The 22,851-nt window shown below is 43.1% G+C and overlaps 1 protein-coding gene across 1 annotated transcript in view; it reads right to left on the minus strand.

The window, feature by feature from the left end:
* Window positions 1-3,713: 3,713 nt before the first annotated feature.
* The window catches only part of ICE2 (interactor of little elongation complex ELL subunit 2), an 823,034-nt gene continuing 803,896 nt past the window's right edge, over window positions 3,714-22,851 (minus strand). Inside the window, exons 14-15 of the mRNA XM_086955805.1 lie at window positions 6,010-6,268; window positions 3,714-4,481 (exon numbers count right to left, since the gene is read on the minus strand). Of these exons, the coding sequence (XP_086811931.1) occupies window positions 4,293-4,481; window positions 6,010-6,268 (448 nt within the window). The 3' untranslated portion in view covers window positions 3,714-4,292. The remainder of the gene's footprint in view (window positions 4,482-6,009; window positions 6,269-22,851) is intronic.

The following is a 22,851-nucleotide window of genomic DNA, read 5'->3' on the forward strand; positions in this document are numbered from 1 at the left end:
GACAGCTTTTTAAATTAGCTGCTCTGTCTTTCTCTTTGCAGGTTGCACCCACCTGTGCTTTAAAGAGGGAACATGGTTCCCCCTGCAGGCAGGTGCAGCGACTGACTGCCTCAGCCTCCAAGGAGGGGTGTCTGAGGGGGTCCATTACAGGGGCTGTACTTAGGGACTTCATGGCAGCACTTACTCTGCACCACCTTTTTGAGGCGTAGAGTCAGTGTGCCTTCTGAAGGCCGCTGTGCCAGCGTCCATAATAAATCACTGGCACGGAGAAAAGGTGTTTCCCTTATCAGCATGGGACCATGTTCCAATGCTAATGAAGCAACACCCTCTGTAGACAGCGGCAGTGCTTCATGTGTACCAAGGCTATCTATATTATAAAAGAGGGTGCAATAGTGCCTTCTTCTGTAATAGTACAGAGCGCCGGCGCACACATGCCTGTTGGACCCAAAGGACACTGTTCGCAACCTGACCCCAAAATGTATTTTTCCATCATTAAACTTTGACCCACAACAAGAGAGAAACACAGAAAAAAGAGAAAGAAAGGGGAATAGAATAATGGAATAGAACAATGGGGAAACAGTGACACAGAGAGAAGGCATGGAAGAGTAGGATAAAGGAGCAGCGAGTGTCTGGTGGTAGAATAAAGAGGCATGAGATAGAAACAAGACTAAACTACCTTGATATTCGGCAACTCCAGCATTCAGCAGTGTCAGCAGCTGGCTCTGAGAAAAAGTTCAGGCACCAGCATGTATTATTTTCACAAACTAAGTACCTGCTCGTCATGCTTTCTCTATGTTAGGGTGACCAACTGTCTAACTTTAACGGGCTGTCCGGTATTTGGGGGTTATTTCTGTTGCCCGTAATGATCCCTTTTATGGATGCCTTTTGTCCATAATGCTGGGATTGCAGCCAGTTATGCTGTTTCCCTGTGAGAAGCCGCCACGTTCTGCAGAAGTCACTTCTGGGGACAGCTTCACTCCTCTGAAGTCAAGGCCTCCCCGACCTGCATTAGACTGCGATGAGCCCATTGTCATTCTGTCTGCTGGCTGATTGTCACGTACAGAATGACAATAGGCCAGCCTGGGGAGTTACCTACTAGTCTTTCACCAGCACTTACAAATAAAGGGTTGGGATTCCCTGTACTTTCTTAACTGCACACAGTTAACAACATAAACAATACTATTTCCAAACCTATGCAGGAAATGATAGCATCTAATTTTTTACACAGGGGAAAGGTGTGTTGACGAATGGTAGGAATATATTAGCGAAAAAGTCACAGGAGTAAAATGGTAAATAATGGTAATGTAGTTTCTTATATAGCGCACGTATCACCACAAAGGGTATCTCGGCGCTTGCTTTGGGAACCCGTCCTGGTTTTTCCCTGTGGGATAGCCCAGCTGGGCACCCCCAAGGTGAAAGCCAGGCATCCCGCCGCGGGGGCCGTAGTGGAGATTGAGCAAGCTATTGCCCAGAGTTGCAGACCGTGAACCCCTGATTCAAGTAGGCACCGAAGCGAGAATTATCAGGTCCGTGGACATTTGGGCTCCAAACCCTGCTGCGTAGGGAATTGAACCCTGGTCCCGGGCCGACCTCTGCTTCTGGGTCTGCCTCCTCTAGATACCTTTTAAATTGGTCATGCCCTTCACAGTAAACAGGTCATTGAGCTAGTTCCTGGTTGTGATATCCTCAGTTTAGAAAAACTGATGGGAAACCCATTCAGCTGTGTCTGTAAACTGAATTTAAGAACTATGAGCAGGTTTCTCCCTTTAAAAAAATGGTACCCCTCCTCTTGCCGGAGCCTAAAGAACAACATTCTGTTTTTGTACTGGGGACTGCACCACACAAACTGTTATTTCAGTAGCGCGACCCGTAGCCAAAAGGCAGGAGAACACTGTGCAAGGTCCAAGACAAAATGTATGTCTGTACATCTGAACCTAATCATTGATGGGCAGATTTACTAACATTCCACACAACACAGCAAAGCAAATGAAGATTCTGTTCTCTGTTGCATGAAAGAGCAGAAGATCACCATATTTCCAAAGAAATGGTGCATTGGAATTGGGGTTGAAAGCTCTGACATGCAAGTAATACAGTGAACCCGCATATAATCTCTGTTCACTTTCTTTTAAACCTCCTTCATTCTCAGTTCCTTTTTCTCCATCTGTTCCATCTTCTCTCTCCTACCTTGCCATTCGTCTCTGCCTCTCTCACTCCCCACATACTTTCTCTCAGTTCTCTTTACCTTGCTTTTTATATACCCCTCTACGTTTTCATCTTCTCAACCAACTCTTTGTCACCCTAAGCATCTTTCTGTATCTGTCTTTTTCTCCTTTCTCTGCCCCATCTTATTCTGCAATCCTATTCGCTTTTCACTGCCTGTTCTTTTTTGTTCTCAGCTGGCAGACCCATGCTTGCTTTCCTCTTCTCACTGCTTCAAATTTCTGCCTCTTCATCTCTGTATTCAACCCGCTCTCCTCCTTCAACACCATCATTCCTCACTCTGTTTTAAACTCGCTAGTAGTGCTACTCACTGGCATAAGGAACCTATGGGGGTGGCTCCTCCTCCGGGGTAAAGGAGCTTTACCCCACCTGCTGAGAGAGCAGCAGGCAAACACAAATACAAAAAATGGCATTTCAATGCCATTTCATTTATTTGCCACCGCTAGCACTGTCTACAGCGCAAGGGTGGAGGCGGGGCTTTATCCTACAAATGCAGGATGTCAGCACGGGTCTACAGTGCGTATGTCGGATTGGCCGGCCATCTTACGACAGCCAGCCCGACATGCACACTGTAGCCCCAGCAATCCAAAGGCTGTGAAACATCCTGGGGACTGCTGGCACAGGCCCGCAGCCTCAAAATGAGCGCTGGGTGAGTCTGCTCACACCAATTCTGGAGCTGCTTTCAAAGTATGAAACCACCTCCAGGATTGGTTGGAGTTCCGTTCCACAAGCAGGAAGGAAGTACCCTCTTTCCCTGCTTGTGGAAAGGAGCAGGGCTGCAGTGACCGTGCTTAAGCTCTGCATTTATGGTGAGTTGAGCACCTTCGTGCCCCACCATTTTTTATGGGTGCTAGCTGCCACAGCACCCTGCAAAGTACATGGAGCCAGGCCCACCACCTACCACTTTGGTCCCAGACCCAGTCAGTGTAGTTTGCTGAGGAGCCCCGTGGAACTCGCAGGGTGGGGGGGGCCTGTACTGCGGCATCTGCCGGGGCTAATATTACACAACTGGTGCTACTGCCTGTGAACTCTAAGTCTATGTACAGCATCACAGCGTTGCTTCTGGCACTACCATTTAAGATACAGGGTAGAACAGTGAAAACTGCCCCTAATGTCAGCTCTCAAATTCTGCAGAACGTGTATAGAGAATGTGTTTGCAAGTTTTTGTATCATTTAATATGTCCAACTATGTGTGAATGTTTGCTCAATACTCCAATGTGTAATCTAAACTAAACACCATAAAACATTTTTGGCTTGCACATTTGTCAGCTGAATATTTTATGACCGTGCAACGTCCTCAGGTGTTTCTGTAAAAATGACCTTTTGTCCTGAATTTTCGTCCTGCATTATGACCCTTTGTCCTGAGCTTTTACTGTCAATATCCAGAATCTTCCTTCTTGCCAAGTGCTCACCCCTCCCCATGTGAATGCTGGTAAGAGTTTTTTTGTTTTATATCTGTAGCCACGCTTTATAAATACAAACACAAACATTCATAAAAGATGCAGGGATGGCTGCCTTATTTAATATCCCGAGTTTCTTCCTACAGCCATGCCTCATAATTACTGCACGAATAGTAAAAGCACTGTTGCTTTCAAACTACTGAGTGGCTTCTGACACCAAGTGGTAATTTAGCTCCAGGGCAGTGAAACAAAGACACGTCACAGTCATTTACGTGTACACGTATTTTAGCAAAACTGTTGGAATGTTTTTGTTTTTCCCATGGTCTCCTCCGCACTTAGAAGATGTGGTTCTTTGTGGGTGGGATGAATTTAGTCTGAACTGAGGGGTGTGAATAACAACGGGTTCCCTTGTGGAAGGCTACAAGGAGCTGTTCCCACTCCAAGTCTGTGAAATCCCGCCCCACCCCGCAGTGATTGCCTGTGAGCCAGGCCTGGCTGGGCTCTCGCTAAAAAGGTGAGGCTGCAGCGCGTGGTATTTCTGGCATGTTCTATGCATTCCTCCAGCACACCACTGCCAGCGGCCGATGGGATTCCTCCCGGAGCTGGAAAATACAAATCCTCCTATTGCCATCCTTGCCCAGTCCGTTACACGCACTCAGTCCGTATTTATGATCATGTTGGGTTTCTGTGCATTTTCATGGCGTTCCACTTCAGAAACCTCTTCTGCCGTCTGCCTTTATTCTTCTTTTTCTTCTGTGACCCACCCTTGGCTGCTGCTGTTGACACATCACTGGAGTCGGTTTCCATGGACACAGATTTAGGCATTCGTCTCTTTTTTCCAGCCACACCCACTTGAAGGCTCTGAAAAAAAGAGATTTGAGGAACAACTGGTTCAGCATCCTGACGATTCACCACAAGTTATTTACACAATCGAGTATAACCTATACTTAAAACACAAATCGTGCCACCTCTTCGGCAGACTAAGTGCACACTCGATCGGGTTGGCAGAGATCACTGCCCCAACCATCCCCAGGGACCCCTGCCTGCCAACATGTAGAGCTGTACACCAGGCCTGCGGACAACTCTTAACATTGAAAGAACTGTAGTGCTGGTTGAATAAGCCTGACGGACGGATCTGTCAAACAGGAAGGACCCCACTCAAACCTTTAAGCGGCGGGGTGGGGGTGGAGGGGGGCTCAAAACTCATGCCGCCCGGGACGGCCCGCTCCACCCACCTCCTTGCTACGCCACTGGCGAACTGTGATTTAGGCATGGAGGGACGGAATGCTCTCTCTGCCAAACTCTAAAGCAGTCCTCTAACACTATCTCATCTTGTTGCATCAGAGAAACTCAACTATTCTTTGTTGTATCATCTCCCACTTTAACATTTGAAGAGAAAGTGAACACGTACGTCATCGTTGGGCGTTTCTGCAGATATCATGCAGTACCATGAATCTTTCAAATTGCTTTATTTATTGCCAGTATGCATGCCAGCTTGTAACTTAACCAAGACTTGAAACAAGGGGGCGATTGGATGTCATAAGTATGTTGCTGTGAACATCTGTGATTATAATGCTAGGGACAATAAAAAGAGAATATCTACACCTGCGCTTAGGTTTTTCTATGTGCCTCTAGATTTCTCACAGTTATCATCGTAAACAAACATTGCTTGACATTAGATCTTAGAGCATTTCCATTTGTTAGGCACAGAGCGTTCAAAGCAACCAACAATACTGATGAAATAGGGTTATGGCTATTACAGCTGAAAATCGATTAGGGGTAGCTCTTTCATTTCAGCGGGGTTGTGTCGCCCCACTAACCAAAATGCCCCAAAAATCCCTAAAGATGAAAAACAAAATGGTAATAAAGTAAATGTATAACCATTTTTTTTTCATCCTCCCTGTCCCGAACCGAGTGTCAGGACAGGGCAGGCCTTGGTGCGTGGTAGCAGCAGGGAGGAGGGTGGGCTGTCTGGGCACCTTTCAAAGTACGCATGTCTCTTTGGGCGGCCATCTTGTGACGGCCAGCCTGACAGGCGCACTTTGAAAGCTCTAACCCAGGGTTAGAGCAAGTGCAGGACTCCAGTGTTCCCAGGAGCGCAAGAGAGGCCTTTCCTTCCAATCCTGGCGCTGCTCTCATGCATTGGTTAGAGGAGTTGTTAAGGAGGACGTTTGTGCAGGAAAGTGAGTTTTTATTTTTTTCTTCATTTAATGTGTCCCCACCCATGTGCCTGCCCCACCACTCTCTAGTGCTGCCAACTGAAAATCATTTCAATTTGTTTTTGACACCTAAAACGTTGCATTCTACGAAATTGAAAACCCTAATGTTTTATAAAAAAAAAAAAAAAAAATGAAAGCGTTATTACTATTAATCCAGATGCCAAGCATACCTTTGTTTTGTTGGTGACATCTTCGGGTGGTGGTGGGAATGTGCACGGAGCTCTACCCTGAGAGACATGATATGGCAACAGAATAGTGGGATCCAGTGGAACCCAGGGAACGGAGAGGGTGGACGGTGCTTGAGGCATGCTGGAGTGAGCTTTGTGAAGGTTGTAGGATGACTTTTGCACTTTGCAGTTAGCGCTCTTGTAGATCAAAACCGAGGAATCACCTGCTGTATGACTCAATAGGTACGAGCCCTCCTGCAAACTGAAGAAGAAAACAGCAAAGATGAGTACGAGTTTTACATCACCATTTTACACAGAAATATTATTTTGAGTAACAACCTTCCATTGTTTACACTTTGGTGTGTGTGCCAAGCGCAATGGTTACAAATAGGGGACGTTTTCGAAAATAAGAAGGAAAACGAAAGAAAATGTCGAGTATTATGTGAAAAAGATAAGCAACCCCTTGGTGAAACATGTGAAACACATCAATAGGAATCATACGTAAAACATTTGATCATAGTCTATAAAAATGGCCATCTCTGTATATTCCGCTAGATTGCGTTAGTCTACTGGATTCAGGGAACAAAGTGATGGTACAAGATGCCAATGAGAGTAGATCAAGCAGGCTAAGATGTATTAGCCAGAGACGTCACTCACTTTGTCTGCCAACAGAGGAGTTCAGATAACACAATACAGACTGCAAAAGATAATCAAAGACAATAGAGCTTGCAGAAAGGAATCATGAATATAGGCAAGTTGAGACAGCAAGTGTTTCAATGTGAACAGTCTTAGGAGCCATGAAATAGCTCACATTAGATCACGCATCTACCTATTCATTATACTAGTGAAACGTAGGCATGTGACTGACTATAGAACCTAATAAAATTAGGAATACATTTGTGTGCTGCTTCTCTTCTTGCCCCTCACGCCGTGGCTACTGCTGGGTATCCCCACCCCATTTTCTGGGATTACAACTTTTTAATAAATGCATTACAGTCTCATCTGAAAGGAGTTTTCTGAAATTTTCATCAACAATCTTGGTGCGTTAGACAGGAACTGCAACAACTTAAATCAGGGTGATGACTGGGGTTAGAGCAGTCCTCAACTCTATCAGTTAGTACATACCAAATTTAAGATGGAGCTTTAACGGGGGCCGTGGCTTGATGCCCACGAAGAATTGCGGTTGATCCGTGAGCTCCGGATTGAGCACACAAGCCGAGTCTGTTTTTGCGGTCTCGCGACCCATTGCCTCATTGAAGTGCTGTTTCCCTGCCATGAATTGCCCGTCGAAAATCTGGTAGTGCTAATTGCACACCAGCAACGTTCTTTTCAAGGTATTTCATCACTGTTGGTGCCGCCTCAGACGCGGCCGCCATTTTGGGATACGGTCACAGCTGTCATCCGACCCGCCCTCCTGAAGTGGCGCTCTTCTTTTTCTTCAGTTTTTTCACCCGCATTTGACAGGCATGGTTTTTGTGGCCTCTCTAACATGCCAAACCCTAATTTCCAATGAATAATGGCAGGACTTTGCAGATAGAGATTTTAAACGCTGCACATGTGATACTCGCTTCTTTTTTATTATTTTCAAACAACCGTCACTTTCCTCTTCATGAGTCCAGTTGCAACAAACTTTTGTGCTGTCATGCTAACTTTCAACTAAATAACTCCATCACTTTTTCTCTCAAGAACGCAGTTGCCATATCTACCTTTACTGCAGTATTGACGCTGAATGCTCTACTCCTTATTTTTCCTCTGTTTTAATCCTTCATTGTCCTAGCATATTACTCTGCATTACTTTTAACGGCAGCCTCAAGTGATTTATGGGGAGATTACGGAGGCTTAATCCTTTAGCCTCATCTCCTACGCACAGATTCATAAAAAAAATCTACAATATTTTCAAGGCTTGCTGCACTGGAGTCTGTCTCTGCTGCTCCTTCAAAAACTGGCATACCTTCACCTGTGCAGTCTCTGGCTTCTACTTCAACGACCTCTGCCAAGGCTAATCCTAAACGTCTTAAGAAAGACCCTCCATCACCAACAAAGTCGCTTCCTCCTGCCTCTCTGGATTTGCTACTGGAAGAAATACGTGCCCTAAATCCCTATATGGAGGAGACAAACTCCAAACTTCAGTTCCTGGCTGAACGCTGCTCACAACTAGATGAGAGACTTGTTGCTGTGGAGTAGTGTCTCTCCTCTCCCAGTGTGACAGAGTAAAGTTCTTGTTCTTCAATCATAAGTTTCCTCCTTGCAGAAGCATGTCGAAGATTCAGAAAATAGTAATCGAAGGAATAATGTATATATTTATGGTTTGCCGGAGAACACAGAAGGAGCAGACCCTCTCACCTTCTTTGAGTCCTTTTAACCTAAACTATTGGAGCTTCCTTCAAATACTATCTTGAACATTCAGAGTGCCCATAGACTAGGACGTCGGAATACTGGCACCTCTGGGTCTAACCGTCCAAGAGGTGTCATTCTATACTTCTTGGAGTATACTGATTTGCTTAAAATTATATCCGCTTCTAAAAAGTTGCCAAGAATTTCATGGTTAGGTCACACACAATTTTTTCACAGGACTATGCCAAAAGTACTGCTGACCGTCGTAGAGAGTTTCTTAACATGAGACCTGGTCTTTGTGCTCTTGGTGCTAGATATGACCTGTTTCACCCATGTCTTTTTAAGGTCACCTACAAAAATAAAACAAGCTCCTATGAAAATCCTGTGAAATTGAAAAGTGTTCTCAATGCTGGCTGAGTAGGAACTATGGACACCTCTGGCGCCTTATCTTCTCACTTTGTTTGACTTTAATATTTTACTCAATGGATGCTGTTAGTTTCACTTGTCACATTTTTCAACAGTGTGTTCTCTTTTATTTACAGTTATGTTCACTCCATGTTAATCTGAACACATTGTGACTATTCTGTTCTTAATCCGTAGTTTAATCATACACCTTGTCTTTTTTCCCTATAGGTTCCCCCGTTGTATACATATCCTGTAATTTCGCATTGTGTAACACCCAGTCGCTCTTGTGCCCCTTCCTTCGTGAGTCCTGGACGCACCGCACCTTCATGTGGTTTCTCCCCCCTCCCTCAAAATTGGTTTTGTTGTAAGTATGTGATATCTCCTATTTTTGTTTCTCTCTTTCTTACCTTCTATTAACCCTTCTCTCACTCTATCTATTTCTTCTATTAATTTAACCCCCTAGCTGCGGCTGGAATTCCCCGCCTGTGTGGGACATTCCGTTCACGGGCGTGGCCATGACGGCTCCCGGCCGTCATCAGCACACACCCACCGTAACTCATGACGGCTGGGAGCCGTCATCAGCACCAAACGGGTTAATACTTTTCATTTTCAATTGCTATTTTTTGATATTTCAATTACTGACTTCTCCTTTGATTTCTTCTTCTTTTTTCTCCTTCCCTAGTCTTTCAAGTTTCAGGGTTAACTCACATCAAATTGTTTCTTATTTATCTTTCAATGATATTTGCATTAAGGCTTGTTTATTTTATCACTCATTTTGCTTATTTCACTTATGGCTTTAAAACTCATTACATTGAATGTTAAAAGTTTGAATTCCCCTATTTGGAGACAACGGGTATTATCTTATTTATCTAAATTGAATGCTAAGATTGTTTTATTGCTGGAAACTCATCTCTCAGAGTCTGAATCTTTAAAGCTTAAGAAAAATTGGGTTGGTAAAGTCTTTTTCTTACCTGGGGATGGCAAAAGAAATGGCGTTATTACTTTAGTTCATAAATCCTTGAAGGTATCCCTTATTTCACAAAAAAAGGATGATGAAGGTAGATGGTTGTTTATCAAGCAGGAGATTGATGGTATTTCGCTTTCTCTTTTTAATGTTTACGCCCCTACTTCCGGCGATGCCCCTTTTTGGTCTTATGTACATCAAATGCTTTCTCACAACAATGCTCATAACTTAATCCTGGATGGGGATTGGAACCAAGTATTTTACCCTTTTCTGGATCGGAAATCTTAAGATTTTTTCACTCCATCAAAAGCACATAAAACTTTCACAAACTATAAAACACCTTCATTTAAGTGACGCCTCGAGACTGTGTAATCCGTCTTTACAAGAGTTGACTTTTTACTATCCTCCTCATCAAACCCAGACAAGGATTGATTATTTTTTTTACATCACACAATGTCTCCCAATCTCTGATTTCTGCAGATATAGGTCCCATACTTATCTCCGATCATGCCCCTGTTTCCATCCAGTTAGATATGCTCCCTCATTCTGACCACCCCAGGAGATGGCGCTTTATAATTCCTTGCTTTTAGACCCTCACCTTAATACTTCTTTTATTTCTTTTTTAAACACATATTTTCTTTTTAATAGGAATGACACTACACCCTTTTATATAATTTGAGATGCCTTTAAAGCCTTTGCTCGTGACTTTATTATTCGATATACCTCCAACAAACGGAAATTGTCTCGGGCTTTCAACACAGAACTCCTTTGTAAGATAAAAAAATGATCTGATTAATGCTAAGATCCAGTACAACAAAGATACGACTGACAATGCCTCGTTATTTCTTTTAAAGACTAGCGCCAAATTCTACTGTGGACAAAATACATCTGGTAAATTGCTAGCCAATTATTTTAAGACCAAACAGAATAAACTCCATATAGAATCTATAATAACGGATACCAATACTTCTAAACACAAAGAAGATGATATTTTACACAAATTTGTTAGATTCTTTGAACAACTCTATACACCGGAGTGCAATCCAAATGCTGACAACATCTCCCTTTACCTCTCCTCAATTTAAAAGCGCCCATCCCCGTCTTTACATTTAGACCTCCTTGAATCTGATTTGACTCAGACTGATTTAGTCAATGCACTCAAAACCCTCCAGAAAGATAAGGCCCCTGGTCCTGATGCTTTACTGTTGAATTATTTTTGCATGTTGCTCAATTACTCGTAGCACTTTTCTGGAAGCTTTGATTTGTCTTATCCCGAAGGAAGGAAAGGATCTTCACTATTGCAAAAACTACTGACCCATCTCCCTACAAAACATAGATTACAAAATGTTCTCGAAGTCACTGGATCTTCGTTTGGAATCTCATCTCGCCCATCTCTTAGGTAGAGAACAATTGGGCTTTGTCAAAGTGTGATCTATTCATGATAACGCCCGTAGATTTTTTGACATAATTTCCAAGTCATCAAATCTTTCAGAATCGCTAGCAGCCATTGCCCTTGATGTTGAAAAGGCTTTTGATAGAGTATACTGGCCGTTCACTTTTCAGACACTAAAATGGTTTGGTTTTGGCCCGAAAATCATCTCCTTCATTTCCCTGCTTTACTCGAACCTTAGAGCTGCAATTTTTGCCAATTGCCTCACCTCATCCTACTTTACTCTTCACAGAGGAGTAAGACAGGGTTGTCTATTTTCCCCTTTTCTTTTTAACCTAGCCCTAGAACCCTTCGTGTCCAAAATAAGTCAAAACCAATCCATTAAGGGTTTCACCTCAAACTCTTTACAGATTAAATTAGCCGCATATGCCGATGATGTTCTTTTATTCCTCTCCCAACCTCTCCCTGCTAGCCTTTTTAAATGAAGTCCAATCATATTCCTCGGTCTCTGGTTATAGATTAAATAATGACAAGTGTGAAATTTTACCCTTAACTAAATATACTCTTAAGGAGGATTTCTCCAGGTCAAATTTTTTAACTAAATATACTCTTAAGGAGGATTTCTCCAGGTCTAATTTTACTTGGAACCCACTTCACATTAAATATTTTGGTGTATGGTTCACCTCCTCAATTAAATCACCAATTCCTCCTAATTTTAATAAATATATTGAGAAACTGAGTTCCCTCACTTCCAAATGGCATCCTTTATATCTTTCATGGTGGGGGCGTCTCAACACCATTAAAATTATGCTAACGCCAATTATCCTTTATGTTCTATCTAATATTCCTGTACCCATTCCTACAAAATGGTTCCACAAAATTAATTTCATCCTCACTTTCTTTCTCTGCTTGAATAAAAAACTTGGAATGTCCTTATTAAAGTTATCGCGCCTGAAATCAAAAGGGGTGTTCGCTTCCCAGATTTTTCTAAATATCATAAAGTCCTTTTACTAAGACATATTTCCAAGTGGCTACCTGTTCCATCCCTTGATTTGCCCCTTAGGGTGGACCTAGAGGGTTCCTTCCTCTCCTCATTCTCTTTCCAAGAATATTTACGTTTCACATGAAAACCACAACATTGGTGTACACCAATTATTAAATATTCTTGTAAACGTTTGAATAATCTTCTTCATTTTGAACCACATGATTCCGATACATTTCTCAATTCCCTCATTTGGCATAATAACTTCATTTGCATTAAGGGAAAACCCATACACTGGAAAACCTGGAGAGACAGAGGCATTCTATGGGTGAATCAATTATTTGAGAATGACACCTTCCTCACCTTTTCAACGGCTTGCTTTCTTTTTCATTTACCTCCCTCATTTTCACATAAACTCCTAACCTTACCGTCAGCTATATGAGATTTTCACTCTCATTTTAAATCCTTGCCTCACCCCTCTTCACACCCAGACCATAATTGGTCAAACATCCTCTGAAGAGTGCCTAGGGCCTCCACTCCTCCACTCTTTACACCTGCTTATTAACCCCACTTTCGCCAAGAGCCAAAACAAGGATTGAGATTTCTTGGGAGACTGACTTGGATATACATTGGCCCATCTCTGCTGGGGATAAAATTTGGACAAAAATCAGAAAGTCTTCCAGAGCAGCAAGCGCTACACAAACTTTAAAAAAAAACGATAACAGACTACTGTTAACCCCAGTTTCCTTGCATAGAATACATTCTTGTACTCCTGATAATTGTTGGTCTTGCTCACTTCTGCAGGCAGATCTCCAACACTTACTTTTTTTATGTCCACAAGCTATGCAGTTTGGAAATCAGTCTGGTCACAAATTAACACTATTTTTTATGCTAACATTACCCTTACATTTGCAAATATTTTTCTAGGTAGCCTCTCCACTAGTTGGAATAAAACAAAAACACAAACGCAAGTCATTGATCTGTTATTGGCTGCAGCCTTTAAGCAGATAACAAAAAATTGAAAAGATGCTTCCAAACTATTGTATTTAGCTTGGTGGCAACTCTGTATGTCACAATCACAGATTTGACACGACTTTTGTCTTTCCCATGTCTCTTAAAAAAGACTACTTTTATTGTCTCCTTTCACACAATTTCTAGATAACAGTGCTAAAAGATTCTTTGCTCCAGTACCAAGTATTCAAGAAGTTGCTCAAACCCCTTAGATTTTTTATTTTTTATGATTATTCTAATATCTACTTGTTTCAATTTAATCTTGTTATAGTTGCATACTTATTACTTTGTAACCCCGTTTTCACCCTTTTAGTTCATGCCATGAATTTTCTTTTCTTATAGGATTACCTGCCTATATGCTTTTAGTGATTCCTTTCGCATTGTTTTTTGTTGTACTATTACTTGATATTTTGGCGTCTTCCTTTCATAATATCTTCAATAAACCTTACCTTTTGAAACTTAAAAAAGATGGAGGTTTAACCATGGGGCACTTGGGTGTAGGACGGCATGGCACTTCACTGAGCTCATTGTTTTTATTGTTTTAAATGCATATTTCTTCTTTATTGTAACTGTTTGGGCCCAAATGTTTATCATAACAAAAAGGATACTAAATTAAAGGCCATTTTAAGGGTATGAAAAGGATGTGAATATTTAGGTGGTGGGGATGGGGGGGGTAGAGGTCAGGCTCTCCAGAGATATGTTGTGCGACCCAAATTCCTTGCTCGGGAGGGACATTGCGTGTGTCTTGAAGCCCAGTAAAGGCCTTAGTGGAAGAATGTGTTGATGAGTAGTAGCCGTTTCAGCTCTCCTGGAACCTCTGTAAAAGCCATCATGTGGTGACCAGAGCCCTCCCAAATGTAGTTGGGACCACTGAAACACAGTAGTTTAACAGATGATGGTGGAGACCTAACAACCACATGCAGATTTTTTAAAGAACTGTTATAAGTGCACTGAGGAGGACAGGAATAGCACTTCCCTGAAGAGGACATGCTCAACATTGAACGTATATCGATACTTAAATGGAGACAAAGAATCTAAAATATTCAACTAGACCAACAGGAAAAATTACTAACCTGTGGTAACAATGTTTCTGGTGATTACTCGATCTACCTGCAGATTCCTCACCTGTTAGAACAATACCCAGGAATCAGACTGGATCCAGACAACTTCAAAGCCTTGTTGATGTGAAAGAGGTGTGGCGCAGCAGCCAGGGTGACTAACTCCGGGCCCTGGGGATCATGGTTCGATCCCTGGCACCGGCGTCAGGGGTCCGCCCAGCACCATGCGACTCTGGGCAATAGCTTGCTTAATCTTCCCGACGGCCCCCAGCGCCGGGAAACCTACGGGTAGCTGTGCGCTTTACAAATACAGGATTATTATTATGTTACCAGTAGAGGGCGCTGGACTCTACCAGCGCTGGAAGTCATGTCAAGTGAAGTCCCAGAGCCCATGAAGCATCCCATTTTTTTACAAACCTTCAAGGCGAGAGTTTGCAGTACCAATAAGTATAAATATTATGGAATCTTATTAACTGTTCCAAGAGTCATCAATCAAAATGGGAAGCCGGGTGAGTCGGTGAGAAATCTGCAGGGAGAGTATCCATCAGAAACATTGTTACCACAGGTAAGTAACTTTTCATTTTGAGGGCTACTTCTTGCAAATTCTTCACCTGTAGGACAGATTTCACAACAATGCACTGCCCAGAAGGAGGGTTGGTGGATAACTCAGAACAGGAAATCCATCCAGCGAAGCGTCTGCTCCTGTGTTCCTCTGCATTAAGGTAGTGAAGCTTCACAAATGTGTGCAAGGAAGCCCACATTGCCGCTTTGCATATTTCCGCAGTGAAGGTCACTGGTACGGGTACAGATGTAGGATTGACGGATTCTAGTACAGGAAACTTACGTCTGTGCGATTTATACCACAAAATACTTGTTGATCCTGAAAAAGCTTCTAGCAGAATTGTTTAATCCGGCAGTTATAGCTGACTTCACGAGCTACTGCAGATCCTCAAGTTGCAATATACAGAAGTTGACGACCAGGTTTGAATCACGCCCAGTTCTCGAAGGGGTTCTTTTTGAAAAATTAGTCCTGATGATGGTCTTATAGATGTCAACATGCAAGACGGAAACGTCGACCTAATCACCATCTCCACAGAACTTCTGCTTGAAGGACACCTTTGTACACATTACTGAACTTGGTTTTGTTCTCTTACTTTTGGGGTTGCTGTTATGTTATGAATTGATTTGTTGATTTTTATGTATATCCATTCATAACTTGATTACTGATTTATTTAGCCTTTTTATCCCCATGATTTGTTTTCTGTGATCAATTCAATACTAAATAATTTTTCAGATCAAATTAGTTTACTGTGTGCTTACTTATTTAATTACTCTTTTTGTTCTCTTTAGTTCACATTCATTGAATATTTGGGAATCACGTAATATTGATTTAGTTATCCTTTGGATACAATTGGGTTTAATTGCTTATACAACCCCAGAGTGATATGTGTGAAATCATAAGTACTAAGTGTATGAACAAAATTCCTTGTATCTTCCTCTTACCTTGAACTAACTTAGTGGGGGGGGGGGTGGGTCGAGCAGACAATATAAAGTCTACACCTATTGTGGCGGCTGAAAAGAGCTCAATTGTCCCCGCTCAATCTCTTATGATGAAGGTGGAGGCTTCCGAGATTTGGGATCAGAGTCAGTCCCCCCGACTGGAAGGAAAGGTCCAGCTTGAATGGCTGGTGGGGAAGGGATATGGGATAAGCACAGGAGGTCTGTGTACCATACCCATGTCGGGCCGATCTGGGGCTATAAGAATGACTTGTGTCCAGTCTTGGTAAACCTTCCTCAGAACCCGAGGAATCAAGGGTATGGGGGAAAAGTGTAATGCATCTGAAAGTTACACCGCAACTGAAAAGATTCCCCCAAGGCGCCCTTCAAAGGATACTGGAGGGTGCAGAATTCCTGGAATTGAGCATTTTCTGATGAGGCGAATAAGTCGACCTGAGGAGTGCCCTGCTGGGCAAAGATGCCCTGAACTACCTCTGGTAGGAGACGCCACTCGTGATCTGCAAGATAACGCTGGCTCAGACTGTCGGCTCGGACATTCAGAGAAACCACAAGGTGGTTGGCGGTGAGCTAGATCCCTTGACGGTGTGCCCAAGATCACAGTCTCAGAGCATCCAGACAAAGGAGTTGCTTGCTTGCTTGTTGACATACCACATTGCAGTTGTGTTGTACGTCCAGATCTGGAAGGACCGACCTATGATGGAGGGGAGGAAGGCCTTGAGCACCAGCCCAATTGCTCACAATTCTAGCAGGCTGATATGAAGAATCTGCTCTTCCGGAGACCAGGGTCCCCTGATATCCACATTCTCCAGATGAGCTCTCTACCCCAGGGTAGAAGTGTCCGTCACTACAGTAGTCACGGCGGAGGAGTAAAGGCCAACCCATGTCAGGATTGCCTCGTTCACCCACAAAGTCACATCCACCGCAGCTTTGGGGGAGATTACGATGGAACCCAACAGGTCTTCCCCATACTGGAGCCACTGCCTGCATAGCCAGCACTTCAAAGCTGGCTTTGAGGAGCCAGACATCTAGGTACGGGAAGACCAGCATACCCAACCGTCTGAGATAGGCTGCAACCACCAACATCAAATTGTTGAAGACTCAAGGTGCTGATGTCAATTCAAAGTGTAGTGTAACAAACTGGTAGTGCGTAGAACCCACAACAAACCGAAAGTATTTCAATGGGACTACAGGATAGGGAGGGGGAAGAACACATCCTGTAGGTCTAGAGACACCATGCAGTCTCCAAGCTGAAATGGCAGTAGAACTTGATTGTCTTTCAGTGCATGAGGGTGTATGATCTCACTCATTGCACAACGTGTCGTTCCCAGAGCAAAAACACCAAAGGCAAACTCTGTTTGGGTCAGTTACCAACATCAGTTTTCAACATTCATGGTACGGTTTGAACTCTGTAGTCTCAGGTGGGGACATTGTTCCCTTGTGAACAGGAGTTCGATTTGAAAATATTAACTTCCCCTGCCTCGCGTGCTGGCTAACTGGAAAAAATGGCGAACATCCATTAAAACGCATGTGTTACGTCGCAAGCGTTACAACGTAAGTGATGTTGCGATGCAGACCACTACCCCGTGTACCATTACATTGCATGCGCATTTAAAATGCATACGCTTTTAAATCGTATGTAAGGTAATGGACGAGAGGCGGGCGGCACCAACGAGCACCGGGACAGAGGCGGAGGAGCACCGGGACAATGCAAGGAGAATGAGGTAAGTGGGTTTATGCTTAGACTGTAGTGTTTAGGCTTTATGGAAGAGTCTGGAGATTGGGCTTACAGTGTAGTGTTTAGGGTTTAGGGCAGTGTCTGATGGTCATACTGTAGCGCAGTGTGTCAGGCGTAGTGTATTAGGGTTTAAGGCTTAGGGTTAGGTAAGTGTACAGTACTTTTTTAGGCTTCAGGGTAGTGTGTGTTATGTAGGACAGTGTGTTAGACATACTGCCTTAGGGTTTAGGGCATAGGGAAGTGTAGGGTACTTTTTTAGGCTTTAGGGTAGTGTGTGTTATGTAGAACATTGTGCTAGGCGTACTGTCTTAGGGTTTAAGGCTTAAGGTTTAGGGAAGTGTAGAGTACTTGTTAAGGCTTTAGGGTAGTGTGTGTTATGTAGGAGGATATTCGGGAAACAAATCGCGATTTAAAAGCATGCGGACTGTTTGTGTGCATTGTGAATGTCTTTTGCATGCATTTGGATACGGAAGCGAAGTAATGGTTTGCGTGGTGAAAGCGTGCGTTGGGAATGCGCATGCGATGTAAAGACGCCAATGTAAAGGTATGCGATCTTAACGTTTGCGATGTAGCATCATAAATCCGTAAAAATATGCTGTTTGGGCAATAGCATTCCAGCCAATCCAAGCACTGCTCTCATGCTACTTAAAATACTAAATAGCATAGGAGCAGTGCCAGGATTGTCTGGAACAGGCAAACACAGCTCTCGTCAGACACCGATGGAGCTGAGTTTCTGCTATCTTTGCTCGTGAAAGCCGGAACAGCGCATGTCAAGCTGGCCAGAGCGATAACAACAGTCAATCTTACAGGCCTAGTTTGGTTAACACAGCCTAAGCCAACTACTTAGTGTCACAATAGCAGGCACCTACCTGCCTTCTGTTTTGGCTGAAGAGAGAGCTCCATGACCTCACAACTAAAGGTAGCAATATTAATGGCACTTCTGGGGAAAGTTATTTTAAGGAAAAATATGTGAGTAATATGACTACCATGTAATGGCTCACAGTGGGGGAAGGAGGGGGGATAACTCCCCCAAGCTCATATGGATGGTCTGCCCCTATGTGAGTAAGGGAAAGGCTAGAAGGGATTTACTACTAATTGTTCATTTTGAAAATGTTCAGTTAGAATATAAATTTGAACACAGTGTAATGAGATAGAGAGGAATTTCGTACCAAGGTTTCTAGACAGGGTCGTACAGAAGCTGTAATCACCTAGTCTTGTTGAAGGCTACAGGGAAGGAACACCCAGCCTTCACTTGGCTTGTCGGCCAACGTGCAGACAGGAACAACAGCCTCAGTTTCTTTGCTGTACATTGGTTATATTGTTCAGAAAAGGTATTGAGGTTTTGAACATTCTCCAAAACTTGCATAGGCCTCTTTTGGTGGAAAGCTAGTCGAGAAAGGTGAGGTGGGGATATTGATGTAAAGAACTGTATGATACTGTCATAATGTTGCAATATTTTCTATTATTCTGCCTCCTAACAAGTATCATTGCTACAATCTTGTTTATTTTTATTATAGTTACTATTCGTATTGCGTGCACTAAAATAGGTTTTTGATTTTAATAAATCTTGAGGATATATTCCTGGCTTCCTAGTGTTTGAGTGTGCCTATTCATGATGAAAGAGGGTTTGGGATTCCACTAACTATCCCTGTGAAATATCACAGGACTGATCATTACCTAGAACTCATCTTACTCGCATAGTGCTGAGTCCACAGGGTTCTCTTTCTCAGGTTGCAATATTGACTAGGTCATTAGTGCCAGAAGGTCTAGAAAAAACAATTCCTGAGGTGTTCTGGAGTGACGTTACAGAAAATTAGGAGGGTTATCCCAGCAGTGACAAATTCTTAGTTGAACAAAGGTAAGGACTGGTTTATCCCCACCCCACCAAGAACCTGCAAGGACTAGTAAGCATTATGGGGGAGATAGATTGTCCTGCAGAAGCGATACCATGTTAGTTTACATTAAAACTAGTCAGCCTACTACAGCAGGAGCAACTCTCGGTATGCTTTCCAGAGCCATGCAGAAGTCTCGCAGTTAAGAAAATTATTATTTATGTTGTATTGCTTACTTTCTTTGTTGTTCCAACCCCTGCCACAGTTCTTTCCTGTATTCTGCCTACAGCTACTTATTTTCTTGTGGGGCTGACTTGTTTTATGCCTTATTTTAAATCCCTTTACATATAGTAAGACAATTTGTATTTGCATTGCCATTCTCTTTCCAAGGAAACAAATAACATGGACGAGACTCATCAGGACACACAAGAACACCTTTCATCATTCCACAAGCTATTAAAACTGATTTAGACACCTCTGTTTTCCCTTGTGGCTCTGTCCTTAGTCAGTGTGTAGATGTCCTGCAAGGGGCCTCCAATTCTACGGACAAGCTCAATGGTGAAATAGAAGTCGAAGAAAAAAAAATACTTTTGTTTATGGTGGGGTGCATTATTAGGTCATGACATTTCAGAAGGAGAAAAACACCCATTTGTAAATTGGATCCAGGCCACCCGCAGGTTACCACACATCATCACTGGGGTTTGCATCCTCTTAGGCATGGCAAGTTATTTATGATATGCCAAAATGTAAATATTTTTTGGGGATCTTCTAAGAAGAGACACACCAGAGCACTTGCCTAGGCCCACAGAAGAAGAGTAAAACACTTTTACACTTTTGAAGACTTCATTACCCTCTGCTCATGCACTGAGATTAGCCTGATGTCAGAAAGTGGATTAGTAGTTGGGGTCGATGGTAGTCCACCACAAGGAACAACGCACCTATTCTTCTTAGGGCCAATAAAGATTTCAGTAAATAAAACCTGAGCTCAACCCCTGGGAGTTATAGCATAGAACAGACAGACATAACTAAAAAAATGCATAAAACCTTTAGAAGAACCAAAACAGTTAAAATGTCAAAAACACAGCACAATAAAATACCTTTCCAATTTTTAAAATTAGAAAACTGGAGATATGATTTTTTAAAGGTTTAAACAGAAGTAGCAAATAATTTAAGGACAAAAATGAATCCTAAACGTCAATAAGAGGAACCAGGGATATGCACCAACTGTGGTCATCTGGCTGTGCTTCACTGGTACCTAGGCCTAATGATATCCAACTGCAATCGAGCATGGATCTTAAACAGAAAACAGGCTCAACCCGGTCGTCATTTTTACCTTCTGATTTAGTCTCTGAAAGAGAAGTCAAAAATCCTCAGTGGGGCAAGGCAGAAGGCTGTGGCTGAGGAGGGCTCTACGAGGTCAAATAGTCGTCAGTGAAGCCGCTGACTTTTAGCGCGAAAGCTCCATGCATGAGAAATTCAAAAATAGCACCCAAGGAAGGTCCCTTGCCAGCCGGATACTTTTGGCACCTTCGCCTGGTGAAGATTTTTATGTTTGGAATTAGTCATTTTTGGGACCTTGGATTTCTCTAGCAGGGCAAAACTGCAGCTGTAGACAAAGAGGGCTTTATGAGGCTGGTTACCTTCTCCGTGATGTCCAGCTGAAATAGATTTATTGCTGCAGAGAAGCTCAGAGCGTGAGCAACCTGAATCTTTGGGCCAGAGGCATGGCACCTTTGTTGGATTGACTTGGCAGGTTTGTGTCAGTCCTCCGGATGCCTTTGGAGCCAAAACTCCAAGCTTTCAGGATTGTAAGAGAAATACACTGTGAGGATCTCAGGGACAGCATTTGGGGGTCAAGACTCATTCCAGCAGACACCACTACCAGGGTCCAGGGCAGGCCCAGCGTGAACTGGCGAACTGGGCTCCTTAAGAAAAAGGGCTTCTGACAGCATGCTGCGTCCCTGTAACTTAATGATACGTCAGACAACTGACCTCTGGAGTCCAGCTTTTGTCCTTGGTATATGTAGATGTATGTCCAGCCTTTCAGGCCCCCTCACCAGTCTCAACAGCAAGTGCTGTCCATATTCTGTCTTTCACAGCTCCAGTAGTATTCTGAATAGAGTGTCAAATTAATACCTGGCCCCAGTATGTGGGTGGGGTGACTCATAGCCCTTCCATAACCAATAGGGAAAAAAGTTCTAAGGGGTAAATCTACCACTTTTGCAGCAGTTCCTACCACAAACAATCTCACAGTGACCCTCTCTGCTCAAGAATCCAAGATGGTGTCACCCTTCTTCCTTTGTGCAGAGCCTGTGTGCCCAACCTAGGAGTGTGTTTTAACAAAAAGGGGTAACCCTGTGTCCCTCAGAACCTGGGTATATGTGATTAACAAACAAGTGGTTCTGTTGGGTATTGACAATAATTTTTTCAGGGGAGGCTGAAAAACAGCTCAGAAACATACAACAAGCAAAACTCTCTTATAGGTAAAGTTTTTATATATATTAAAAACAAGAGAAAGACAATATACTGGAATTACTTCATTCCACTACATTACTGATAAGTACTTCAAATTCGTGAGTAGTGACTGTGGTGATTAAAGTGACCAGTGCAATGCATATAGTGACACTTATATACAAAACAATTATTTACAATAAAACCACAAGGAAAAAGGACCGGGGGAAGGGAAAAAACGAGGTATTTTCTGTCGTTGTGAGGCCAGTATTATACAAGTAAATATTCCAAGGAAAACAAATAGTTAGTGTCCAAGTTCCTGGAGTTATCTTGGCCAAAATAAGAGCGTCGACGTTTCGACCCTGGTTGCGCCCCGGACAGCTCGTTTGGCGTTCACATCCAGATCGCTGAGTTATATCGCTGGGTTATATCGCGGATGATACTGCATCGAGGGTTGACCAACGGGCTACCTTCTGGAATAATTCACCATTTGACCGATCCCCCTCCCCCCCTGTCTTGATAAAGACCCGCCGCGACCACCAACTGGGGCGCAACCAGGGTCGAAACGTCGACGCTCTTATTTTGGCCAATTGCTTTAGCTTTACATTCCAGAAAGACGTTGTCAGAAGAATAGCAATTTCTCATCTCAGGCGAACGCCCTGTTGTAAAGTAGAACTATGGAGACAAGACTATGGCAGCAGACATAGCCATCGTATAGGTACTTAAATTAAATGACATCCTTGTAGCAATTATCCAGATAGAAATCAATATTTATCTACAGCAGGTGAAGACTAACTGAGTACAACAGAAATACCACAAGCCTAACGTATGCCAGAAGTGCCTACCTCATATAAGATATTACCTGCTCTTCCCAGATTATCATTTTTCTACTGAAGCACAAAAGGCTCATGTGCAGTGGCACTCACTGAGGGATCCTCTCACAACGACTGATGGTCAGGGCGGATTTCCTGTCACAAAAATCACCTCCTTCTGGTGGAGTCTTTAATTATTGTTAGGTTTTTCTTCTTGTGAGTACCCGAGGAATAGATTGTGGAGTATACACAGAGATCCCCAGGTAGGACGGGCAAAGCAGACATTAAAGGTAAGTAAGTAACGTGGATCATTTGGACCCTCATGTGATACTAACGCTGCTGGAGATCGTGGA

This window comes from Lissotriton vulgaris, chromosome 2_1 (assembly GCF_964263255.1).
Source record: "Lissotriton vulgaris chromosome 2_1, aLisVul1.2, whole genome shotgun sequence".
NCBI lineage: Eukaryota > Metazoa > Chordata > Amphibia > Caudata > Salamandridae > Lissotriton > Lissotriton vulgaris.